Source organism: Catharus ustulatus, chromosome 32 (genome assembly GCF_009819885.2).
Source record: "Catharus ustulatus isolate bCatUst1 chromosome 32, bCatUst1.pri.v2, whole genome shotgun sequence".
Lineage (NCBI taxonomy): Eukaryota > Metazoa > Chordata > Aves > Passeriformes > Turdidae > Catharus > Catharus ustulatus.
In genome coordinates this window covers 478884-505873 of record NC_046252.1, presented here as the reverse complement: position 1 = coordinate 505873, position 26990 = coordinate 478884, and the positions used below count along the sequence as shown (strand labels likewise).

Sequence of the window (26990 nt, the reverse complement as noted above, 5' to 3'; positions counted from 1 at the left end):
GGATTTCAGGGCTCTATTTAGGATTTGGGGCTGTATTTAGGATTTGAGGCTGATTTTGGGGTGTTCTCCCCCCCCAGCCGCTGCCCCCCGGGGACTGGAACGCCCCCCAGCTCCGGTACCGGGTGCAGTGACTGGGGTGGGGTTTGGGGCAGGATTTGGGGCTGTATTTAGGGTCAGAGCTCTATTTAGGATTTGGGGCTGTATTTAGGATTTGGGGCTGATTTTGGGGTGCTCTCCCCCCCAGCCACTGCCCCCCGGGGACTGGAACGCCCCCCAGCTCCGGTACCGGGATGGATTTGGGATCAGGGCTGGATTTAGGATTTGAGCTGTATTTAGGATTTGGGGCTGGATTTGGGGTCAAGGCTGTATTTAGGATCAGAGCTGTATTTAGGATTTCAGGGCTGATTTTGGGGTGTTCTCCCCCGCCAGCCCCTACCCCCCGGGGACTGGAACGCCCCCCAGCTCCGGTACTGGGTTCAGTGACCAGGGTGGGGTTTGGGGCTGGATTTGGAGCTGGATTTAGGATTTGGGGCTGTATTTGGGGTCAGAGCTGTATTTAGGATTTCAGGGCTGTATTTAGGATTCCAGGGCTGTATTCAGGATTTGGGGCTGTATTTGGGGTCAGGGCTCTCTTTAGGATTTCAGAGCTGTATTTAGGATTTCAGGGCTGATTTTGGGGTGTTCTCCCTCCCCAGCCACTGCCCCCCGGGGACTGGAACGCCCCCAGCTCCGGTACCGGGGTGGGATTTGAGGCTGGATTTGGGGCTGGCTTTAGGATTTGGGGCTGTATTTAGGATCAGGGCTGGGTTTGGGGTCAGGGCTATATTTAGGATTTGGGACTCTAGTTAGGATCAGGGCTGTATTTAGGATTTCAGGGCTGATTTTGGGGTGCTCTCCCCCCCAGCCGCTGCCCCCCGGGGACTGGAACGCCCCCCAGCTCCGGTACCGGGTGCAGTGACCGGGGTGGAGTTTGGGGCAGGGTTTGGAGCTGTATTTGGGGTCAGGGCTCTATTTAGGATTTAGAGCTGTATTTAGGATTCAGGGCTGATTTTGGGGTCCTGTTCCCCCCCCAGCCGCTGTCCCCCGGGGACTGGAACGCCCCCCAGCTCCGGTACCGGGTGCAGTGGCGGCCCCTGGAGCCCGAGGGGGGTCCCTGGGCCGAGGCCACGGTCGAGTCCCCCCCGTTCGTGGTCCGGGACACCCCGACCTTCAGCCCCTTCAAGATTCGGGTCCAGGCCCTCAACGACGCCGGGAAGGGCCCCGAGCCCCCCGAGGTGGTCGGATACTCCGGGGAGGATCGTGAGTGTGGGGGGACCCCTCCCCAAAATACCCTGGGGGGGGAAATCCTAAATCTGGGGGAAATCCTAAATCTGGGGGAACCCTAAATCTGGAACTCCAAATCTGGGGGAAATCCTAAATCTGGGGGAAATCCCAAATCTGGGGAAATCCCAAATCTGGGCAATCCCAAATCTGGGGAATCCCAAATCTGGGGGAATCCCAAATCTGGGGGAATCCCAAATCTGGGGGAATCCCAAATCTGGTATCCCAAATCTGGGGAAATCCTAAATCTGGGGGAATCCCAAATCTGAGAGACCCCAAAACTGGGGAGACCCTAAATCTGGGGGAATCCCAAATCTGGGGGAACCCTAAATCTGGGGGAACCCTAAATCTGGGGGAAATCACAAATCTGAGGGAATCCCAAAACTAGGGAAATCCCAAATCTGGAACCCTAAATCTGGGGGAATCCCAAATCTGGGGGAATCCTAAATCTGGAACTCCAAATCTGGGGGAAATCCCAAATCTGAAACTCAAAATCTGAGGGAAACCCAAATCTGCGGAGACCCCAAATCTGGGGGAAATCCCAAAACTGGGGAATCCCAAATCTGGGGGAATCCCAAATCTGGAACCCTAAATCTGGGGAATTCCAAATCTGGGGAATCCCAAATCTGGGGAATCCCAAATCTGGAACCCTAAATCTGGGGGAAATCTCAGAACTGGGGGAAACCCTAAATCTGGAACTCCAAATCTGGGGAAATCCCAAATCTGGGGGAATCCTAAATCTGGAACTCCAAATCTGGGGGAATCCCAAATCTGGGGGAATCCTAAATCTGGGGAGACCCCAAAACTGGGGAAATCCCAAATCTGGAACCCTAAATCTGGGGGAAATCCCAAATCTGGAACTCCAAATCTCGGGGAAATCCCAAATCTGAAACTCAAAATCTGAGGGAAACCCAAATCTGCGGAGACCCCAAATCTGGGGGAAATCCCCAAACTGGGGAAATCCTAAATCTGGGGGAATCCCAAATCTGGAACTCCAAATCTGGGGGAAATCCTAAATCTGGGGGAATCCCAAATCTGGGGGTATCCCAAATCTGGGGAGACCCCAAAACTGGGGAAATCCCAAATCTGGAACCCTAAATCTGGGGGAAATCCCAAATCTGCGGAGACCCCAAATCTGGGGGAAATCCCAAAACTGGGGAAATCCTAAATCTGGAACTCCAAATCTGGGGGAAATCCTAAATCTGGGGGAAATCCTAAATCTGGGGGAATCCCAAATCTGGGGGAATCCTAAATCTGGAACTCCAAATCTGGGGGAAATCCCAAATCTGAAACTCAAAATCTGAGGGAATCCCAAATCTGGGGAGACCCCAAATCTGGGGGAAATCCTAAATCTGAAACTCCAAATCTGGGGGAACCCCAAATCTGAGGGAAATCCCAAAACTGGGGGAAATCCCAAATCTGAGGGAACCCCAGATTTTTTGGGGGAGGGGTTGGGGATTTTTGTTTTCTTTTTTTTTTTTTTTTACGGGGTTGGGTTTTTTGTGGGGTTTTGGGGGGTTTTTGGGGGGTTGGGGTTTTTTTTGGGGGGGACTTGGGGTTTATTTGGGTTTTTCTGGGGGGTTTTTTGGAGTTTTTTGGTGGGTGCGTTTTTTTGGGTTTTTTTTGGGGTGCTTTGGGGTTTTTTTTGGTTTTTTGGGGGGAGGTTGGGGGTTTTTTGGGTTTTGTGGGGGTTTTTTTGGGGGTTTTTTTGTGGGGTTTTTTTGTGGGGTTTTTTGTGGGTTTTTTTGTGGGATTTTTTTTGTGGGGGTTTATTTGTGGGATTTTTTGTGGGGTTTTTTTTTGTGGGGGGGGTTTTGGGGGATCCCCTCTCTTTGAGGGTCCTGAGCCCCCCCGGACCCCCCCAGTGCCCCTGGTGTACCCCGAGAACGTGGGGGTGGAGGTCCTGAACAGCAGCAGCGTCCTCATCACCTGGACCCTGGAGGGCAGCACCAGCCGCCTGCGCGGCCACCTCAGGGGCTACCGGGTAAGGGGGGACCCCAAAAACCCCAAAAATCCCAAATCCTAAACCCCAAACCTGAAATATCCACCTCAGGGGCTACCGGGTAAGGGGGGACCCCAAAAACCCCAAAAACCCCCAAAACCCCAAACCCCAAACATGAAATATCCACCTCTGGGGCTACCGGGTAAGGGGGGACCCCAAAAACCCCAAATCTGAAACCCCAAACCTAAAACCCCAAACCTGAAACCCCAAACATGAAATATCCACCTGCAGGGCTACCGGGTAAGGGGGAACCCCAAAAACCCCAAACCCCAAAAATCCCAAAAACCCCAAATCTGAAACCCCAAGTCCTAAACCCCAAACCCCAAACCTGAAATCCCAAACCCCCAAAACCACAAACCCCAAAAATCCCAAATCCTAAACCCCAAACATGAAATATTCACCTCAGGGGCTACCGGGTAAGAGGGGAACCCAAACCCCAAAAATCCCAAAAACCCCAAACCTCAAAAATCCCAAACCCCAAAAACCCCAAACCTGAGAGACCAAACCCAAAAATCCCAAATCTGAAACCTCAAACCCCCAAAATCCCAAACCCCAAACATGAAATATTCACCTCCGGGGCTACCGGGTAAGGGGGGGCAAAACCCCAAACCTGAAACCCCAAACCCCCAAAACCACAAACCCCAAAAACCCCAAACCCCAAAAACCCCAAACCTGAGAGACCAACCCCAAAAACCCCAAGCATGAAACCCTAAACCTGAAATATCCACCTCAGGGGCTACCGGGTAAGGGGGGAACCCCAAAAACCCCAAACCCCAAAAACCCCAAAAATCCCAAACCCCAAAACCCCCAAACCTGAGAGACCAAACCCCAAAATCCCCAAAACCCCCAAACCTGAGAGACCAAACCCCAAAATCCCCAAAAACCCCAAACCTGAAACCCCAAACCCCAAAAACCCCAAACCTGAGAGACCAACCCCAAAAAAACCAAACATGAAGCCCCAAACCCCAAAAACCCCAAACCTGAAACCCCAAACATGAAATATTCACCTCAGGGGCTACCGGGTAAGGGGGGACCCCAAAAATCCCAAAAACCCCAAACCCCAAAAATCCCAAACCCCAAAAATCCCAAACCTGAGAGACCAAACCCAAAAATCCCAAATCTGAAACCTCAAACCCCCAAAATCCCAAACCTGAAACCCCAAACCCCCAAAACCACAAACCCCAAAAACCCCAAACCTCAAAAATCCCAAATCCCAAACCCCAAACATGAAATATTCACCTCCGGGGCTACCGGGTAAGGGGGACCCCAAAAACCCCAAAAACCCCAAACCTCAAACCTGAGAGACCAACCCCAAAAACCCCAAGCATGAAACCCTAAACCTGAAATATCCACCTCAGGGGCTACCGGGTAAGGGGGAACCCCAAAAACCCCAAACCCCAAACCCCAAAAATCCCAAACCTGAAACCCCAAACCCCCAAAACCACAAACCCCAAAAACCCCAAACCTCAAAAATCCCAAATCCCAAACCCCAAACATGAAATATCCACCTGCGGGGCTACCGGGTAAGGGGGGAACCCCAAAAACCCCAAAAATTTCAAACCCCAAAAACCCCAAACCCCAAAAACCCCAAATCTGAAACCCCAAACCCCAAAAACCCCAAACCTGAAACCCCAAACCCCCAAAACCACAAACCCCAAAAACCCCAAACCTGAAACCCCAAACCCCAAAAACCCCAAACCCCAAAAACCCCAAACCTGAAATATCCATCTCCGGGGCTACAAGGTAAGGGGCGGGCAAATCCCAAATGTGAGAGACCAAACCCAAAAATCCCAAACCCCAAAAATCCCAAAATCCCCAAAATCCCAATCTGGGGTTATCTGGGGCTGTGGGGTGGGTGCAGAATTTTGGGATTTTTTTGGGTTTCAGGTGCTGTAGAAGGTTGGTTACAGAATTTGGGATTTTTTGGGTTCCAGGTGCTGTAGGACGGGGTTAGTTACACAAATTTGGGATTTTTTTGGGTTTCAGGTGCTGTAGGACACACAAATTTGGGGTTTTTTTGGGATTTCAGGTTCTGTAGATTGTGGCTGTTGACAGAATTTGGGATTTTTTAGGTTCCAGGTGCTGTAGGGTGGGGGTAGTTACAGAATTTTGGGATTTTTTGGGGTTTCAGGTGCTGTAGGGCAGGGCTGGTTACACAATTTGGGGATTTTTGGGGATTTTTTTGGGATTTCTCACTGCCCTCTCCTCAGATGCTGTAGGGCAGGTTTGGTGACAGAATTTTGGGTTTTTTTGGGATTTCAGGTTCTGTAGATTGTGGCTGTTGACAGAATTTTGGGATTTTTTTGGGGTTTCAGGTGCTGTAGGACACACAAATTTGGGATTTTTTTGGGGTTTCAGGTGCTGTAGATTGTGGTTGTTTACAGAATTTTGGGATTTTTTGGATTCCAGGTACTCTAGGGTGGGGTTGTTGACAAAATTTGGGGTTTTTTGGGATTTCAGGTGCTGTAGATTGTGGCTGTTGACAGAATTTGGGATTTTTTGGGTTTCAGGTGCTGTAGGACACACAAATTTGGTATTTTTTTGGGTTTCAGGTGATGTAAATTGGGTTTGTTTACAGAATTTTGTATTTTTTGTGTTCCAGGTTCTGTAGATTGTGTCTGGTTACACAATTTTGGATTTTTTGGGATTTCAGGTGCTGTAGGGTGGGGCTGGTTACACAATTAGGGATATTTTGGGTTCCAGATTCTATAAATTGTGTCTGGTTACACAATTTTGGGATTTTTGGGGATTTTTTTGGGATTTCTCACTGCCCTCTCCTCAGATGCTGTAGGGCGGGGCTGGTGACAGAATTTGGGATTTTTTGGGATTTCCGGTTCTGTAAATTGTGGTTATTGACAGAATTTGGGATTTTTTGGGGTATCAGGTGCAGTAGGACACACAAATTTGGGATTTTTTTGGGGTTTCAGGTGATGTAAATTGGGTTTGTTTACAGAATGTTGGGATTTTTTTGGGTTCCAGGAGCTGTAAATTGTGGCTGGTTACACAATTTAGGATTTTTTGGATTCCAGGTGCTCTAGGGTGGGGTTGTTGACAAAATTTGGGGTTTTTTTGGGATTTCAGGTGCTGTAGATTTGGGTTGTTGACAGAATTTTGGGATATTTTTGTGTCCCAGGTTCTGTAAATTTGGGTTGTTGACAGAATTTGGGATTTTTTGGGGATTTCAGGTTCTGTAAATTGTGGCTGTTGACAGAATTTTGTATTTTTTGTGTCCCAGGTTCTGTAAATTGTGGCTGTTAACACAATTTTGGATATTTTTGTATCCCAGGTTCTGTAAATTGTGTCTGGTTACACAATTTTGTGTTTTTTGTGTCCCAGGTTCTGTAAATTGCATCTGTTAACACAATTTTGTATTTTTTGGGTTCCAGGTGCTGTAGAGGGGTTATACAAGTTTGGATTTTTTGGATTCCAGGTGCTCTAGGGCGGGGTCGTTGACAAAATTTGGGGTTTTTTTGGGATTTCAGGTGCTGTAGATTGTGTCTGTTAACACAATTTTGGATATTTTTGTGTCCCAGGTTCTGTAAATTGTGGCTGTTAACACAATTTTGTATTTTTTGTGTTCAAGGTTCTGTAGATTGTGGCTGTTAACACAATTTTGGATTTTTTGGGTTCCAGGTTCTGTAAATTGTGGCTGTTAACACAATTTTGGATATTTTTGTGTCCCAGGTTCTGTAGATTTGGGTTGTTGACAGAATTTTGGGATATTTTTGTGTTCCAGGTTCTGTAAATTGTGTCTGTTACACAATTTGGGATTTTTTGGGTTCCAGGTGCTGTAGGGTGGGGTTGTTGACACAATTTGGGATTTTTTGGGGTTTCAGGTTCTGTAAATTGTGGCTGGTTACACAATTTAGGATTTTTTGGGTTTCAGGTGCTGTAGGACACACAAATTTGGGATTTTTTTGGGGTTTCAGGTGCTGTAGATTGTGGTTGTTTACAGAATTTTGGGATTTTTTGGGTTCCAGGTGCTGTAGGGTGGGAATAGTTACAGAATTTTGTATTTTTTGTGTTCCAGGTTCTGTAGATTGTGTCTGGTTACACAATTTTGGATTTTTTGGGATTTCAGGTGCTGTAGGGCAGGGCTGGTGAAGCAATTTTGAATTTTTTGGGGTTTCAGGTTCTGTAAATTGGGGTTGTTGACAGAATTTTGGGATATTTCGAGTTCCAGGTGCTGTAAATTGTGGCTGGTTACATAATGTAGGATTTTTTGGATTCCAGGTGCTCTAGGGTGGGGTTGTTGACAAAATTTGGGGTTTTTTTTGGGATTTCAGGTGCTGTAGATTTGGGTTGTTGACAGAATTTTGGGATATTTTTGTGTCCCAGGTTCTGTAAATTGTGTCTGTTAACACAATTTTGGATATTTTTGGTTCCAGGTTCTGTAAATTGGGGTTGTTGACAGAATTTTGGGATATTTTGAGTTCCAGGTGCTGTAGGGGGGCTACAGAATGGGGGATTTTTTAGGTTCCAGGTGCTGTAGGGTGGGGCTGGTTACACAATTTAGGATATTTTGGGTTCCAGGTGCTGTAAATTGTGGCTGTTGACAGAATTTTGGTTTTTTTTTGGTTTCAGTTGTTGTAGATTGTGGCTGGTTACACAATTTTGGGATTTTTTGGGGTTTCTCACTGCCCTCTCCTCAGATGCTGTAGATTGTGGCTGTTGACAGAATTTTGGTATATTTTGGGTTCCAGGTGCTGTAAATTTGGGTTGTTGACAGAATTTTGGGATATTTTCTGTTTCAGGTTCTGTAAATTGTGTCTGGTTACACAATTTTGTATTTTTTGTGTCCCAGGTTCTGTAAATTGTTTCTGTTAACACAATTCTGGATATTTTTGGTCCCACGTTCTGTAAATCGTGTCTGTTAACACAATTTTGTAATTTTTGTGTCCCAGGTTCTGTAAATTGCGTCTGTTAACACAATTTTGGATATTTTGGTTCCAGGTTCTGTAAATTGTTTCTGTTTACACAATTTTGTATTTTTTGTGTCCCAGGTTCTGTACTGGCGCGACGGCTGGGTCGGGGAGCGCTCGCGGCGCCACGCGCTGCCCCCCGCCACCCCCGAGCCCCCTCCCCAGCCCGGGGTGCTGACGGTGCCGGGCCAGGCCAGCGAGGCCCTGCTGGGGGGGCTGCAGCCCTGGAGCCGCTACCGCCTCAGCGTGAGGGTCTTCAACGGGCGGGGGGCCGGACCCCCGAGCGCCGAGATCCACTTCCACACCCCCGAGGGAGGTGAGACCCCGAAAACATCCAAAAAACACCCCAAAAATGGGAATTAAAAATGGGAATGGGGACCCCCGAGCGCAGAGATCCACTTCCACACCCCCGAGGGAGGTGAGACCCTGAAAATACCCCAAAAAAGGGGGAATGGAGACCCCAAAAACCCCAAAACCCACCCCAAGAATGGGGAATGGAGACCCCAAAAACTCTCCTTCCACACCCCCGAGGGAGGTGAGACCCCAAAAACATCCAAAAATGAGGAATGGAGACCCCAAAAATGGGAATTAAAAATGGGAATAGGGACCCCTGAGTGCCCAGATCCACTTCCACACCCCCGAGGGAGGTGAGACCCTGAAAATGGGGAATGGGGACCCCAAAAACCACCCAAAAATGGGAATCGGGACCCCAAAAACCCCAAAAAATGGGAATTAAAAATGGGAATAGGGACCCCCGAGCGCCCAGATCCACTTCCACACCCCCGAGGGAGGTGAGACCCCAAAAATGGGGAATGGGGACCCCAAAAACCCCAAAACCCACCCCAAAAATGGGAATAGGGACCCCAAAAAACCCCTAAAAATGGGAATAGGGACTCCAAAAAGCTCCAAAAAATGGGAATTAAAAATGGGAATCGGGACCCCCGAGCGCCCAGATCCACTTCCACACCCCCGAGGGAGGTGAGACCCCGAAAACACCCCAAAACCACCCCAAAAATGGGAATGGGGACCCCAAAAATGGGAATAGGGACCCCAAAAACCCCCCAAAAATGGGAATAGGGACCCCCAAGTGCCGAGATCTGCTTCCACACCCCCGAGGGAGGTGAGACCCCAAAAACATCCAAAAAAGGGAAAAACGAGACCCCAAAAACCCCCCAAAAATGGGAATCGGGACCCCAAAAACCCCAAAAACCACCTCAAAAATGGGGAATGGAGACCCCAAAAATGGGAATAGGGACCCCCGAGCACCCAGATCCACTTCCACACCCCCGAGGGAGGTGAGACCCCAAAAAAGGGGAATGGGGACCCCAAAAATGGGAATTGGGACCCTAAAACAGAAATCACGACCCCCCCAATGCCCGTTTCGGGGCTCCTGACCTCATTTTGGGGGGTATTTAGGGGTCCCTGTCCCCATTCCGGGGGATTTTGGGGGTCCTTTTCCCCCATTTGGGGGTCCCCGTCCCTATTCCCTGAGCTACTCCCCCATGGGCCCGTTTTGGGGGGATTTTGGGGGTCCCTGTCCCCATTCTGGGGGGTCCCTGTCCCCATTCCGGGGGGTTTTTGGGGGTCCCTGTCCCCATTCCCGATGTCCCTGTCCCCATTTCGGGGGTCCCTGTCCTAATTCCTGGGGTCCCTAACCCCATTGCGGGGGTCCCTGTCCCCATTCCGGGGGTCCCTGTCCCAATTCCAGGGGGTTTTTGGGGGTCCCTGTCCCCATTCCGGGGGTCCCTGTCCCAATTCCAGGGGGTTTTTGGGGGTCCCTGTCCCCATTCCGGGGGTCCCTAACCCCATTCCGGGGGCTTTTTGGGGGTCCCTGTCCCCATTCCCGATGTCCCTCTCCCCATTTTGGGGGTCCCTGTCCCCATTCCGGGGTGGTTTTGGGGGTCCTTGTCCCCATTCCGAGGGTTCCGTGGGTCCCTATTCCCATTCCGGGGGTCTCTGTCCCCATTCTGGGGGGTCCCTGTCCTCATTCCGGGGGGTTTTTGGGGGTCCCTGTCCCCATTCCCGATGTCCCTGTCCCCATTTTGGGGGTCCCTGTCCCAATTCCGGGGGGGGTTTCGGGGGTCCCTGTCCCATTCCGGGGGGTTTTGGGGGTCCTTGTCCCCATTCCGAGGGTTCCGGGGGTCCCTATTCCCATCCCGGGGGTCCCTGACCCTCTCCCCCCAGTGCCCGTTTTGGGGGAGGTTTTTGGGGGTCCTCTTGCCCGTTTTGGGGGGGTCCCTGCCCCATTTCGGGGGTCCCTGTCCCATTTCCTGACCCGCTCCCCCCAGTGCCGGGCCCCCCCGAGGAGCTGCGCGTGGAGCGGCTCGGGGACACCGCGCTGGGGCTCGAGTGGCGGCGGCCGCGGCTCCCGAACGGGGTCCTGAGCGGGTACCTGCTCCAGTACCGACTGGGTGAGCACTGGGAGCACTGGGAGGGACTGGGAGCACTGGGAGGGGTCACTGGGGCTGGGTCCTGAGCGGGTACCTGCTCCAGTACAGACTGGGTGAGCACTGGGAGGGACTGGGAGGGACTGGGAGCACTGGGAGGGGTCACTGGGGCTGGGTCCCTGCTCCAGTATAGACTGGGTGAGCACTGGGAGCACTGGGAGGGACTGGGAGGGGTCACTGGGAACGGGTCCTGAGCGGGTACCTGCTCCAGTACCGACTGGGTGAGCACTGGGAGGGACTGGGAGCACTGGGAGCACTGGAAGGGGTGACTGGGGCTGGGTCCTGAGCGGGTACCTGCTCCAGTACAGACTGGGTGAGCACTGGGAGGGACTGGGAGCACTGGGAGGGGTCACTGGGGCTGGGTCCTGAGCGGGTACCTGCTCCAGTACAGACTGGGTGAGCACTGGGAGGGACTGGGAGCACTGGGAGCACTGGGAGGGGTCACTGGGAGCACTGGGAGGGATCACTGGGGCTGGGTCCTGAGCGGGTACCTGCTCCAGTATAGACTGGGTGAGCACTGGGAGCACTGGGAGGGGTCACTGGGGCTGGGTCCCTGCTCCAGTACAGACTGGGTGAGCACTGGGAGGGACTGGGAGGGGTCACTGGGGCTGGGTCCCTGCTCCAGTACAGACTGGGTGAGCACTGGGAGCACTGGGAGGGACTGGGAGCACTGGGAGGGGTCACTGGGAGCACTGGGAGGGGTCACTGGGGCTGGGTCCTGAGCCGGTACCTGCTCCAGTATAGACTGGGTGAGCACTGGGAGGGACTGGGAGGGACTGGGAGCACTGGGAGGGGTCACTGGGAGCACTGGGAGCACTGGGAGGGGTCACTGGGGCTGGGTCCTGAGCGGGTACCTGCTCCAGTACAGACTGGGTGAGCACTGGGAGGGACTGGGAGGGACTGGGAGTGATGGGAGGGAGTCCTGGGGAGCACTGGGAGCACTGGGAGGGGTCACTGGGAGCTCTGGGAGGGGGCACTGGGAACACTGGGAATGTTCTGGGGTTAATCCGGGGCTGTTTCGGGCCATTTTAGGGGTATTTTTGGGATGAATTCGGGACTTTTTGGGTCCGTTCCGGGCTGGTTTTTGGGATGAGTTTGGGGCTGTTTCGGGCCATCCCGGTTTGGTTTCTTTTGGGTTAATTCGGGGCTTTTGGGGCCATCCCGGGCTGGTTTTTTGGGGTTAATTCGGGGCTGTTTCGGGCCGTCCCGGGCTGGTTTTTGGGATGAGTTTGGGGCTGTTTCAGGCTAGTCCCGGTTTAATTATTTTTAGGTTAATTTGGGGCTGTTTCGGACCATCCCGGGCTGGTTTTTTTGGTTAAATTCGGGGCCGTTTCGGGCCATTTTAGGGATATTTTTGGGGTGAATTCCGGGCTGTTTGAGGCCATTCCGGGTGGGTTTTTTTGGGATGAATTCCGGGCTGTTTCGGGTCATTCCGGGCTGGTTTTTTGGGGTTAATTCGGGGCTGTTTGGGACCATCCTGGGCTGTTAATTCGGGGCCGTTTCGGGCCATTTTAGGGATATTTTTGGGGTGAATTCCGGGCTGTTTCGGGTCATTCCGGGCTGGTTTTTTTGGATAAATTCTGGGCTGTCTCGGACCATCTCGGGCTGGTTTTTTGGGATGAATTCCTGGCTATTTTAGGCCATTCCGGGTGGGTTTTTTTGGGGTGAATTCCGGGCTGTTTGGGGCCATCCCGGGCTGTTTTTTTGGGATTCCCTGACACCGCCTCCCCTTCCCCCGCAGAGAACCAGACCGAGGGGGAGGACCTGGAGATCTCCTTCCCCCCCGGGACCCTGAACACGACCCTGGCCCGGCTGGAGCCGCGCGGGCGGTACCGGCTGGAGCTGCGAGCGCGCACCCGGCACGGCCCGGGAGAGCCCCTGGTGCGGCTCGGCAGCCTCGCCCCCGAGCCCGGTGAGAACCCCGAAACCGGGCCCGGGAACCGCGGGGGGGACCCCAAAACCTGGATGGGATTGGGGGGGATTCGGAGTTACCGGAGTGATCCCAAAAACCGGCCCCAAAAACCGCGAGGGGATCCCAAAAAAACACGAGGGGATCGCAAAAAACCACGAGGGGATCGCAAAAAACCACGAGGGGATCGCAAAAACCGGCCCCAAAAACCATGGAGGGGACCCCAAAATCTGGCTGGAATTGGGGGGGATTCAGAGTTATCGGGAGGATTGCAAAAACCACGGGGGGATCCCAAAAACTGCCGGGGTTGGACCCCAAAAAACGCGGGGGGGGACCCCAAAACCTGGCTGAAATTGGGGTGATTCAGAGTTACCAGGGGGATCCTAAAAATCACGGGGGGATCCCAAAAACTGCCGGGGTGGGACGCCAAAAACGGGCCTCAAAATCTTCGGGGGGGACCCCAAAACCTGGCTGGAATTGGGGGGGATTCAGAGTTACCAGGGGATCCTAAAAACCGTGGGGGGATCCCAAAAACCGGCCCCAAAAACCACAGGGGGAATCCAAAAACCAGCCCTGAAAACTGCCGGGATGGGACCCAAAAAACGCGGGAGGGGACCCCAAAACCAGGCTGGAATTGAGGGGGATTCAGAGTTACCGGGGGAATCCCAAAAACTGTGAGGGGATCTAAAAAACCGGCCTTAAAAACCGCGGGGGGATCCCAAAAACTGCCAGAATTGGACCCCTAAAACCACGGGAGGGGATTCCAAAAACCGGCCCCAAAAACCACAGGGGGGACCCCAAAACCTGGCTGGAATTGGGGGGGATTCAGAGTTACCGGGGAGATCCTAAAAACTGTGGGGGGATCCCAAAAACCGGCCCCAAAAACCCCGAGGGGAACCCAAAAACTGCCGGGGTTGGACCCCTAAAACCACGGGAGGGGATTCCAAAAACCGGCCCCAAAATCCTCGGGGGGGACCCCAAAACCTGGCTGAAATTGGGGGGGATTCACAGTTACCGGGGGGATCCTAAAAATCGTGAGGGGGATCCCAAAAACCATGGGGGGAACCCAAAAACTGCCGGGGTTGGACCCCAAAAAACGCAGAGGGGACCCCAAAACCTGGCTGGAATTGGGGGGATTCAGAGTTGCTGGGGGATTGCAAAAACCGCGGGAAGATCCCAAAAAACGGCCCCAAAATCCTCGGGGGGGACCCCAAAAACTGCCAGGGTGAGACCCCAAAATCCGGCCCCAAAATCCTCGGGGGGGACCCCAAAACCTGGCTGGAATTGCGGGGGATTCAGAGTTACCGGGGGGATCCTAAAAATCGTGGGGGGATCCCAAAAACTGCCGGGGTGGGACGCCAAAAACGGGCCTCAAAATCCTCGGGGGGGACCCCAAAAACCGGCCCCGAAATCCTCGGGGGGGATCCCAAAAACTGCCAGGGTGGGACCCCAAAATCCGGCCCCAAAATCCTCGGGGAGGACCCCAAAAACCGGCCCGAAATCCTCGGGGGGGACCCCAAAACCTGGCTGGAATTGGGGGGGATTCAGAGTTACCGGGGGGATCCTAAAAATCGTGGGGGGATCCCAAAAACCACGGGAGGAACCCAAAAACTGCCGGGGTTGGACCCCAAAAAACGCAGAGGGGGACCCCAAAACCTGGCTGGAATTGGGGGGGATTCAGAGTTACCAGGGGGATCCTAAAAATCGTGGGGGGATCCCAAAAACTGCTGGGGTGGGACGCCAAAAACGGGCCTCAAAATCTTCGGGGGGGACCCCAAAAAATGCCAGGGTGGGACCCCAAAATCCGGCCCCAAAATCCTCGATGGGATCCCAAAACCGGCCCCAAAAACCGCGGGGGGGATCCCAAAACCGACCCCAAAAAACGAGGGGGGGATCCCAAAACCTGGCTGGAATTGGGGGGATTCAGAGTTACGGGGAGGGGGATCCAAAATTACCAGGGAAGAGGGGTTGGAATCACCTTGGGGACCCCAAAACTACCGGGGTGAGACCCCCAAAACTGCCTGGAATTGGGGGGATCTGAAATTAAAGGGGAGGGATCCAAAACCGCCAGGGGGACCCCAAAAAATACCGGGATGGGACCCCAAAAACTGCCAGAAATTGGAGGGGAATTGGAGAGGAGCTGAAATCACCTCAGGGACCCCAAAACCTGCCGTGGGGGGACCCCAAAATTGGGGAATCCGGAATTACCGGGGGAGGGGGGGGGCTGATACCACCCTGAGGACCCCAAAAACTGCAAGAGGAGACCCCAAAATCACCCGGGGAGGGTTTGGAAATAACGAGGGGGGTCCTCAGAGATGAGGGGGGAGGGGAATTTTGGGGTGACCCCCCCCCCTTCCTCCCCCCCAGTGCTGCCGGTTTTGGGCACCATCGATTTTGGGGAGGTGGGCGAGGATTTCACGGTGCTGCGCTGGACCCTGGCCCAGCCCCAGGCCAACATCGAGTTCGAGGTCGAGTACATGAGCAAAACCAGTAAGGGACTGGGAGGGGACTGGGAGGGAACTGGGAGGGATGGGGAGGGGGCGCTGGGGGGGTTTATGGGGGGTTTTGGGGGTCTTGAGTGGGGAGAAAGGGAGGAAATGGGGGGTGGGGGTGGGGAAATGGGGTTTGGGGAGGGGTCTGGGAGGGTTTTGGGGGATCCCATGGGGGGTTTGGGGGTCCCAGGGGGTGTTTTGGGGGTCCTGAGTGAAGGGAAAGGAGGGAAAAGAGGTTTGGGGGGTGTCCTGGAGGGGGGAAATGTGGGGAGTGGGATTTGGGGAGGGGTCTGGGAGGGGTGGGGGATCCTAGGGGGGATCTTGAGGGGGGTCCTATGAGGGATTTTGGGGGGATTTTGGGGGGTTTGGGGTCCTGAGTGGGGAGAAAGTGGGGAAATCGGATTTGGGGAGGGGTCTGGGAGGGCTTGGAGGGTCCCAGGGGGGATTTTGGGGGTCCTGAGTGGGGGGAAAAGGGGGAAATGGGGTTTAGGGAGAGGTCTGAGGGGTCCCTGGGGAACAGCTGGGGGGTCCCAGGGGGAATTTGGGGCAAATTCTGGAAATTTTCAGACTGAACCATGCAGGAAAAAAAGTGGGGTGTGGGGGGAGGGTCTCTGAGGGGATTTTTGGGGGGAATTTGGGGAGTTTTGGGGGGTCTCTGGGAATTTTTTGTGGGGCCTTTATGTGACTGTGGATTTGGAGGGGTCCCAGAGGGGATTTTTGGGGCCATTTCTGGGCATTTTGTGACCGAACCGCACTGGGAAAAAAGTGCGTTTTTTGCAGGGGGTTTGGGGGAATTTTGGGGGGATTTTTGGGGGGATTTGGGAGATTGAAGGGGTTTCAGAAATTTTTGGGCAAGTCTCTGGTGGGGTCCCAGAGGGGATTTGGGGTAATTTCTGCGCATTTTAGGACGAAATCGTGTTGGGGAAAAAAAAAGCGCGGTTTTTGCGGGGGGTTTGGGGGAATTTTGGGGTTTTTCTGGGGGGGTTTTGGGGGTCTCCCGGCCCCCCATGACCCCTCCCCTTTCGCAGCTGAGGAGCCCTGGCGCTCCTCGGGCCGGGCCAACTCCTCGCTGGGCCGGTACCGGCTCGGGGACCTGCGGCCCGGGACCTCGTACCGCGTTCAATTCGTGGGGCGGAACCACTCGGGGGAGCGCGTGGCGTTCTGGGAGAGCGAGGTGCAGACCAACGGCACCAGTGAGCCCTGAAATCACCCCAGAATCACCTCAAATCGCCTTAAAATCATAGCCAAAATCATAACCAAATCATCCCAAAATCACCCCAAAATCACCCCAAAATCATACCTGAAATCACCCCAAAATCATCCCCAAATTGCCTCAAATCACCTCAAAATCATAGCCAAAATCATACCTGAAATCAGCCCAAAATCATCCTCAAATCACCTCAAAATCACCTCAAAATCATAGCCAAAATCATACCTGAAATCACCCCAAAATCAGCCCAAAACCACCCCAAAATCATAGCTAAAATCATAACCAAAATCACCCCAAAATCATACCCGAAATCACCTCAAAATCATCCCCAAATCACCTCAAAAATCATCCCCAAAATCAGCCCCAAAATCACCTCAAAGTAACCTCAAAATCACCTCAAAATCAGCCCCAAAATCAGCCCCAAATTAGCCCCAAAATCAGCCCCAAATTAGCCCCAAAATCAGCCCCAAATCACCCCCAAATCACCTCAAATCACCTCAAAATCACCTTCAAAATCACCCTCAAAATCATCCCCAAATCACCTAAAAATTATAGCCAAAATCTTACCCGAAATCACCCCAAAATCACCCTCAGAATCACCCCCAAATCACCCCCAAATCACCCCAAATCACCTCAAAATCATAGCCAAAATCATCCCCAAAATCATCCCCGAAATAATCCCTAAATCGTAGCCAAAATCATCCCAAATATCACCCCAAAATCCTACACAAAATCACCTCAGAATCACCCCAAAATCATCCCCAAATCACCTCAAAATCACCTCAAAATCACCTCAAAGTCATACCCAAAATCAGCCCCAATATCACCCCAAAATCCTGCACAAAATCACCTCAGAATCACCCCCAAATCACACCAAATCACCTCAAAATCACCCGCAAATCACACCAAATCACCTCAAAATCATCCCCAAAATCATCCCCAAATCACCTCAAAATCGCCTTCAAAATCACCCTCAAAATCACCCCAAATCACCTAAAAATTATAGCCAAAATCATACCCGAAATCACCTCAAAATCATCCCCAAATCACCTCAAAAAATCATCCCCAAAATCACCCCCAAGTCATCCCAAAATCTTACCTGAAATCACCCCAAAATCACCCTCAGAATCACCCCCAAATCACCCCAAATCACCTCAAAATCATAGCCAAAATCATCCCAAAATCATCCCCAAAATGATCCCTAAATCGTAGCCAAAATCATCCCCAATATCACCCCAAAATCCTGCACAAAATCACCTCAGAATCACCCCCAAATCACCCCAAATCACCTCAAAATCATCCCCAAAATCATCCCCAAATCACCTCAAAATCACCCTCAAAATCACCCCCAAATCACCTAAAAATTATAGCCAAAATCATACCCGAAATCACCTCAAAATCATCCCTAAATCACCCCCAAATCATCCCAAAATCTTACCCGAAATCACCCCAAAATCACCCTCAGAATCACCCCAAAATCACACCAAATCACCTCAAAATCATAGCCAAAATCATCCCAAAATCATCCCCAAAATGATCCCTAAATCGTAGCCAAAATCATCCCCAATATCACCCCAAAATCCTGCACAAAATCACCTCAGAATCACCCCAAAATCACACCTAAATCACCCTCAAAATCACCTCCAAATCACCCCAAAATCATAGCCGAAATCACCCCAAAATCACCCTCGAAATCACCCCAAAATCACCTCAAATCACCTCAAAATCACCCCCAAATCACCTAAAAATTATAGCCAAAATCACACCCAAAATCGCCGCAAATCACCTCAAATCACTTCAAAATCATCCCCAAAATTGTTGTAACTCTCTACCCTGCTGCTTTAAGAACGGAGTGTCACTTTAACCCCGTAACCCCTGCAAGAGCGACGAACTGATCCCCTGAATTCTTTTTGGAAAGAAGCCAAGGACTGACCCCTCCCCTTTCCTGACCCATGGAAAACCTGAGCCCTCCTTGGCTCTTCCTCTTTTTCTCCTTTTCTCTCTGGCTCTCTCCTACTCTGCCCACATGGAAGCCTAAGAATTAAACCATCCCTGAGATAAAGAGCCTCTGATATCTCATCTGTTCTATGTGATACAGCGCCCCAGGCCAGCTCTGCAGAGTGTTTGAGGTGCAGGGCGAGGGCCAGGGTGCAGTATCACAAAATCGTCCCCAAGATCTTCCCCAAAATCACCTCAAATCACCTCAAAATCATAGCCAAAATCATAGCCAAAATCAGCCCAAAATCATCCCCAAATCACCTCAAAATCATAGCCAAAATCATAGCCAAAATCACTCCAAAATCATCCCCAAATCACCTCAAAAATCATCCCCAAAATCACCCCAAAATCACCTCAAATCACCTCAAAATCACCTCAAAGTCATACCCAAAATCAGCCCCAAATCACCCCAAAATCACCTCAAATCACCTCAAATCACCTCAAATCACCTCAAAATCATAGCCAAAATCAGCCCAAATCAGCCCCAAATCACCTCAAAATCATCCCCAAAATCATCCCAGAAATCACCCCAAAATCAACCCAAAATCAGCCCAAAATCAGCCCCAAAATCAGCCCCAAATCACCCCAAAATCACCTCAAATCACCCCAAAATCACCCCTAAATCACCCTCAAAATCACCTCCAAATCACCTCAAAATCATAGCCAAAATCATCCCCAAATCACCCTCGAAATCACCCCAAAATCACCTCAAGTCACCTCAAAATCATCCCCAAAATCATCCCCAAATCACCTCAAAATCACCCCAAAATCATCCTCAAAATCACCTCCAAATCATCCCAAAATCACCTCAAATCACCTCAAAATCATAGCCAAAATCATCCCAAAATCATCCCCAAAATAATCCCTGAATCGTAGCCAAAATCATCCCCGATATCACCCCAAAATCCTGCACAAAATCACCTCATAATCACCCCAAAATTACACCAAATCACCTCAAAAATCATCCCCAAAATCACCCCAAAATCACCTCAAGTCACCTCAAAATCACCTCAAAGTCATACCCAAAATCAGCCCCAAATCACCCCAAAATCACCTCAAATCACCTCAAAATCATAGCCAAAATCATAGCCAAAATCAACCCAAATCAGCCCCAAATCACCTCAAAATCATCCCCAAAATCATCCCAGAAATCACCCCGAAATCACCCCAAAATCAGCCCCAAATCATCCCCAAATCACCTCAAAAACATAGCCAAAATCACCCTGAAAATCATTCCCAAAATAATCCCTAAATCGTAGCCAAAATCATCCCTGATATCACCCCAAAATCCTGCACAAAATCACCTCAGAATCACCCCAAATCCACCCCCAAATCAGCCCCAAATCATCCCCAAAATCAGCCCCAAATCACCTCAAAATCACAGCCAAAACCATCCCAAAATCACCCCAAAGTCGTACCCAAATCACCCCAAAACCACCCCAAAATCCTGCCTGGATGGAGCCCAAAATCACCCCAAGATCACCCAAAATCCAGCCCAGACTGAGCCAAAAATCACCCCAAAATCCAGCGTGGATTGAACCCAAAATCACCCCAAAATCAGCCAAAATCCAGTCTGGACTGAGCCCAAAATCACCCCAAAATCACCCTAAAACCACCCTAAATCACCCCAAACCTGCATTAAATCACCCCCAAAATCACCCCAAAGCCACTCCAGAATCACCCCCAAAATCACCTCTAGAATCACCCCAAAACCCCCCCAAATCACCCAAAAACCCCCCCAAATCATCCCAAAACCCCCCAAATCATCCCAAACCCCCCCCAAATCATCCCAAAAACCCTCCCAAATCACCCCAAAAACCCTCCCAAATCATCCCAAAGACCCCCCAAATCACCCAAAACCCCTCAGGGATGCCCCAAATCCCTCAGGGATGCTCCAAACTCCCCGAGTGAGTCCCCAAAAATCCCCGGGAGGGTCCCCAAAGTCTCGGAGGGGGTCCCCAAATTTGCTCAGAGCGTCCCTAAAACCTCTTGGGGATGCCCCAAATTCCTCAGGAATTCTTCAGGGATGCCCTAAAACCCCCTCGGGGATGCCCCAAACTCACCAAGGGTGTCCCCAAAAATCCCCAGGGGGGATCCCCAAAGTCCCTGGGGTGTCCCCAAATTCCCAGGGGGGTCCCCACACCGGGATTTGTCCCCCCCTCCCCGCAGTGCTGCCGCGCCCCGCGGGCGGCTTCGCCACCGAGGGTTGGTTCATCGGCTTCGTCAGCGCCGCGGTGCTGCTGCTCCTGCTCCTCCTCATCCTCTGCTTCATCAAACGCAGCAAGGGGGGCAAGTATTCGGGTGAGCCCGGAGCCCCCCGGCCCCTCCCGGGACCCCCAAATCCTCCCCTCACCCCGGAGGCTCCACCGGGGGTTTGGTTTGGTGGGAAAAAAACGAACAAACAAACAAAAAAAAAAAGAAATTTTGGGTTTTGGGGGGATCTTGAGGAGTGGGAAGGGGGTTTCGGATTTGGGAAAGGGGTTGATCAATGGTTGGGACAATGGTTGGGTCATTGGGTCATTGGTTGGGTCAATGGTTGATCAATGGTTGGGTCAATGTTTTGTCAATGGTTGGTCAATGATTGATCAATGGTTGGTGAATGGTTGGGTCAGTTCTTGGGTCAATGGTCAATGGTTGAGTCATTGGTTGGACCAATGGTTGGGTCAATAGTTGGGTCAATGGTTGTGTGTTGGTTGGTCATTGGTTGGGTCAATGGGTCAATGGTTGGGTCAATGGTCAATGGTTGGGTCATTGTTTGGGTCAGTGGTTGGTCAATGTTTGGGTCATTGGTTGGGTCAGTGGTTGGGTCAGTGGTTGGGCCAATGGTTGGGTCAATGTTTGAGTCACTGGTTGGGTCAATAGTTGGGTCATTAGTTGGGTCAGTGGTTGATCAATGGTTGGTCAATGGTCAATGGTTGGGTCAGTGGTTGGGTCAATGGTTGGTCATTGGTCAATGGCCAATGGTTGGTCATTGGTTGGTCAATGATTGGGTCAATGGTTGGTCATTGGTTGGGTCAATGGTTGGGTCAGTGGTTGGGTGTTGGTTGGTCATTGGTTGGGTCAATGGTCAATGGTTGGGTCAATGGTCGGGTCAATGCTCATTGGTTGGGGTCAATGGTTGGGTCAATGGTTGGGTCAGTGGTTGGGTGTTGGTTGGTCATTGGTTGGGTCAATGGTCAATGGTTGGGTCAATGGTTGGGTTAATGGTTGGGGTCAATGGTTGGGTCAATGGTTGGGTCATTGGTTGGGTCAATGGTTGGGTCAATGGTTGGGTCAATGGTTGGTCATTGGTTGGGTCAATGGTCAATGGTTGGGTCAATGGTCATTGGTTGGGTCAATGGTTGGGTCAATGCTCATTGGTTGGGTCAATGCTCATTGGTTGGGTCAATGGTCGGGTCAATGGTCATTGGTTGGGTCAATGGTCGGGTCAATGCTCATTGGTTGGGTCAATGGTCGGGTCAATGGTCATTGGTTGGGTCAATGGTTGGGTCAATGCTCATTGGTTGGGTCAATGCTCATTGGTTGGGTCAATGGTCGGGTCAATGGTCATTGGTTGGGTCAATGGTCAATGGTTGGGTCAATGGTTGGGTCAATGGTCATTGGTTGGGTCAATGGTCAATGGTTGGGTGTTGGTTGGGTGTTGGTTGGGTCAGTGGTTGGGTCAATGGTTGGGTCAATGGTTGGGTCAATGGTTGGGTGTTGGTTGGGTCGTCTCGGAATGGGGAATGGTCGCGGGTGGTCCCAGGTGGTCCCAGGGGAGTCCTGGGGGGTACCGAGGGGTCCAGGGGGTTCCTGTGGGGTCCCAGGGTGGTCCCAGGTGGTCCCAGGGTGGTCCCAGGGGGTCCCGGGGGGTCCCGGTGGTGCCGTGGCCCCCCCTGAGCGCAGCGCTGTCCCCCCAGTGAAGGACAAGGAGGACACGCAGGTGGACTCGGAGGCGCGGCCGATGAAGGACGAGACCTTCGGGGAGTACCGGTGAGAAAGGGGCGTGGCCTCGGAAATGGGCGTGGCTTACTGAAATGGGGCGTGGCTTTGTATGAACAGGCGTGGCCTGATTGGGAGTGGGCGTGGTTTCATGGAAGGGTGGCGCCTATCGCGATGCTCTGCCCCTCCCCCTCACTAATTACCCCCTCATTAATTAATCACCCTCCTCACGATCGCTAATTGCCCCTCTCTCACTAATCGCTCGCCTCCTCGTTAACCGCCCTCCGCTAATTGCGCAGGTCCCTGGAGAGGTAAGGGGGGTCTGGGGGGGTCATTGCGCCCATGGGGGGGTCCCCAATTCCCTGAGGGGCAGGGGCTGGGTCACTGGGGGGGCATTGGGGGGTCCTTGAGGGTGGGGGTGGGGTCTTCATCCATGTCATTCCCCTCCCCCCTCACCTCAGAGTCTTCATGCCCATCCCACAGCCCCGCCCTTGGTTGGGCCAATGGTTGGGTCATTGGTTGGGTCAATGGTTGGGTCATTGGTTGGGTCTTTGGTTGGGTCAATGGTTGGGTCAATGGTTGGGTCAATGGTCACTGGTTGGTCAATGATTGGTCAATGGTTGGGTCAATGGTTGGGTCAATGGTTGGTCAATGGTTGGGTCAATGGTTGGGTCATTGGTTGGGTCAATGGTTGGTCAATGGTTGGGTCAATGGTTGGGTCAATGGTTGGGTCATTGGTTGGGTCAATAGTTGCGTCAATGGCTGGTCATTGATTGGGTCAATGTTAAGGTCATTGATTGGGTCAATGGTTGGGTCATTGGTTGGTCAATGGTTGGGTCAATCATTGGGTCAATGGTTGGGTCATTGGTTGGGTCAATGGTTGGGTCAATGGTTGGGTCAATGGTCAATGGTTGGGTCAATGGTTGATCAATGGTTGGTCATTGATTGGGTCAATGGTTGGTCAGTGGTTGGGTCAATGGTTGGGTCATTGATGGGGTCAATGGGTCAATGGTCAATGGTTCGGTCATTGGGTCACTGGTTGGTCAATGGTTGGGTCAATGGTTGGTCATTGGTTGGGTCAATGGTTGGGTCAATGGTTGGGTCAATGGTCAATGGTTGGGTCAATGGTTGATCAGTGGTTGGTCATTGATTGGGTAAATGGTTGGTCATTGGTTGAGTCAATGGTTGGGTCAATGGTTGGGTCAATGGTTGGGTCAATGGTTAATGATTGGTTGGTCAGTGGTTGGGTCATTGGTTGGGTCAATGGTTTGGTCAGTGGTCAATGGCTGGGTCAGTGGTTGGTCAATGGTTGGTCATTGGTCAATGGTTGGGTCAATGGTTGGGTCAGTGGTTGGGTCAATAGCTGGTCATTAACTGGGTCAGTAGTTCATCAATGGTTGGCCATTGGTCATTGGTTGGGTCAATGGTTGGGTCAATTGTTTGAGTCAATGGTTGGGTCAATGGTTGGGTCAATGGTTGGGTCATTGGTTGGTCAATTGTTGGGTCAATAGCTGGTCATTGATTGGGTCAATGGTTCATCAATGGTTGGCCATTGGTCAATGGTTGGGTCAATGGTTGGGTCAGTGGTTGGGCCATTGTTTGGTCATCGGTTGGGTTGTTGTGTCACCGGTTGGTTTGTCCCCGCTGCTGTCGGTGCCGTTGGTGACGGTGGCGCCGTCGCTGTCCCCGTGTCCCCGTGTCCGCAGTGACGGCGAGGAGAAGGCCTCGGGCAGCTCCGGCCGCTCTCTGGGCGCGGCGGGCGCGGCGCTGGGCAGCGACGACAGCCTGGCCGGCTACGGCGGCAGCGCCGACGTCCAGTTCAACGAGGACGGCTCCTTCATCGGCCAGTACAGCGGCACCCGCGGCACGGCCGCCGGCAGCTCCGGCCCCGCCAGCCCCTCGGCCGCCGCGCCGCTCGACTGAGTGACCGGAGTGACCGCTGCCGGAGTGACCACTGTGGAGTGACTGCTGCCAGAGTGACAGCTCTGGAGTGACCGCTCCTTCAACTGACCACTCCCAGAGTGACCACTGCCAGAGTGACCCCTCCAGAGTGACCGCTGGCAGAGTGACCACTCCGGAGTGACCGCTGGTGGAGTGACCACTATGGAGTGACCACTCCCAGAGTGACCGCTCCTTTGACTGACCGCTCCTTCAACTGACCAGTCCTTCAACTTATCACTCCTGGAGTGACCGCTCCTTCAACTGAACGTTCCTGGAGTGACCACTCCTTCAACTGACCACTCCTTCAACTGACCACTCCCGGAGTTACCGCTCCCGGAGTGACTACTCCCAGAGTGACCGCTCCTTAGACTGACCATTCCCTCAACTGACCACTCCTTCGACTGACCACTCCCAGATGTGACCACTCATGGAGTGACCACTCCCTGGAGTATCCACTCCCTTGAGTGACCGCTCCCCTCAACTGACCACTCCTTCGAGTGACCACTCCTTCGAGTGACCCCCTCCCATGACTGACAACCCCGTGACTGACCGCCCCTAGAGTGACCAATCCCCTCAAGTGACCAATTCCCTTGAGTGACCAATCCCCCTGACTGACCACTCCCTTGAGTGACCAGCACCCCAACTGACCACCCCCCTCGACTGACTGCCCACCCAGACTGACCCCCCCCAACTGACTCCCCCCTGAACTGACCACTCCCTCTGACTGACCACCCCTGTCGGCCTGGGGGGGCACTGGGGGGCACTGGGGGTGTCCCCACGGCCATGGGGACGTTCTGAGGGCGTGGTGGGGCCACCATGGCCGTGGGACCCCTCCCCAATGTCACAGTGGGACCCCCCCCCAGCACTGGGGACCCCCAAACCAAAGGGGGACCCTCACACCTCCCCCTCCCCCATTTAAGGGCCCCCCCCACCCCCTTCACTGCCAAAGGGGGGGGTCCCTTAAGTGCCCCCCCCAATTTTGGGGGGGTTCTTTGGGGCTGGTGGGAGGGAGAGGGGAACGAGACCCCCCCCCAAAAAAAACACCTCACAGTGGGGGGGAGGGGCGGGGGGACCCCCCTGTTGGATTCAGCCAAAAAAATTCCCCCCCTCCCCCCGTGGTGGGTTTTTGGGGGGGGGGGGGGTCTGGACACCGGGGGGGCTCTGCAGACCAAAATTAGGGGGGCAAGGGGGGGGATTTTGTGCCCCTCCCCCAATTTTACCCCCCCCTCTTTCACTCCTCCGGGACACCCCTCCTCACCCCCCCCCCAAAATCTCTGGGGGTTTTTTTTTGGGGGGGAATCCCCCACCACGCCCCCTCCCCCCCCCCCCAATTTCTGAATGCATCTCACGGCGCGGCCTTGGCAACCTCACACGAGCCGACGGGGGGGGGTCTGCACCCCGAACCCCCCCTCTGCACCCCAAAACCCCCCTGAACCCCAAAACCCCCTCGACCCCCCCCCCCCTGCACCCCCAAATCCCCCCACGCCCCCTCCGTGGGGGGGGTCCTCACCTCAATCCCCCTCCCCAAAAATCCTCAATCACCCCCCCCCCAAAATCCCCCTCCCCACGGGGGGGGTCTAAACCCCCCACCCCCTCCGCGGGGGGGTCCTCACCCCAAAAATTCCCCAAAATCCCCCAAATTCCCCCCACCCCAACCCCCCCCCGCGCTGTGTTGTAGCTTTGTAGCCCCTCCCCCAATGTGTGCGGTGCCCCTCCCCCCCTCCCCAATTCCCCTTTTTTTTTTGGGAAAAAGAAGCGGAAAAATCGGTCCCGAAGGACCCCCCCAAAAAACGGCAGCCGAGCCCCTCCCCCCACCTCGTGTGACCCCTCCCCCTCCCCACGTGTGACCCCTCCCCAACCAAAAATCGCCAAAACCACGCGGAGCAAAAAAAACGCAAAAAATTTCCCCAAAATTAAAATAAAAAAAATTAAAAAAAAAAAAAAAAAAAAAAAAAAAAAAAAAAGAGGGGAAAAAGCCCCAAAAATAAAGAAAGGAACTGCCGGGAAATGGCTCGGGGTGATTTTGGGGGGGCTATAGGGGATCTATAGGGGATGGGGGGGGGCTGTAGGGGATGGGGGGGCTATAGGGGATGGGGTCTCCCCATCTATAGGGGATGAGGTGTCTATAGGGGGGATATATGGCGTCTGTAGGGTTTTGGGGGGGCTATAGAGGGGTCTGTGAGGGATTTGAGCGGCTCTAGGGGGTCTGTAGGGGATGGGGTGGGGTTATGGGAGTGTCTGTAGGGGTTTGGGGGAGCTTTAGGGGATCTGTAGGGGTTGAGGGGGTCTTTAGGGATTTTGGGGGGCTATAGGGGCTCAATCTATAGGGGATGGGGGGCTTTGGGGGTGTCGAGGAGGCTGATGGGGGGTCTTGGGGAGGATATGGGGGGCTGTAGGGGCTCTGTAGGGGGTGGGGGGTGTTATGGGGTCTGTAGGGGATCGGAGGGGGGCTATAGGGGGTGATTTGGGGCGTCTATAGGGGATGAGGGATTTGGGGGGGCTATAGTGGGGTCTATGGGGGCTACAGGGGGCGCTACAGGGTCTATGGGAGGGGTGTGGGGGTCTCCGGGGGTCTCCGGGGGTCTCTGGGGGTCCTTGGGGGTCTCTGGGCTTGTGGGCGTGGCCTCGAGGAGCGGGCGTGGCTTCGCAAAAAAGGGGCGCGACCACGCCCACATTGGCCACACCCCTCCCAGCACAGCCCCGCCCACACCCACACGGGCATCCTCATTTGCATTGACCACGCCCCTCACACCGACCGCACCCACATTAGCCACGCCCCGTTTTCTAATTAATGACTGCCCACGCCCACTCACTGTATGACCACGCCC

General features: G+C 53.1%; 1 protein-coding gene across 1 annotated transcript in view; it reads left to right on the top strand.

Annotated features, from left to right (window-relative positions):
• The window catches only part of L1CAM (L1 cell adhesion molecule), a 69745-nt gene extending 44725 nt beyond the window's left edge, over positions 1–25020 (top strand). The window contains 11 exon segments of the mRNA XM_033083540.1: positions 1074–1299; positions 3186–3304; positions 8326–8560; positions 10533–10655; positions 12433–12603; positions 14968–15090; positions 16121–16285; positions 20470–20601; positions 22200–22272; positions 22521–22532; positions 23928–25020. Of these exon segments, the coding sequence (XP_032939431.1) occupies positions 1074–1299; positions 3186–3304; positions 8326–8560; positions 10533–10655; positions 12433–12603; positions 14968–15090; positions 16121–16285; positions 20470–20601; positions 22200–22272; positions 22521–22532; positions 23928–24144 (1596 nt within the window). The 3' untranslated portion in view covers positions 24145–25020.
• The last annotated feature ends 1970 nt before the right edge of the window (positions 25021–26990 follow it).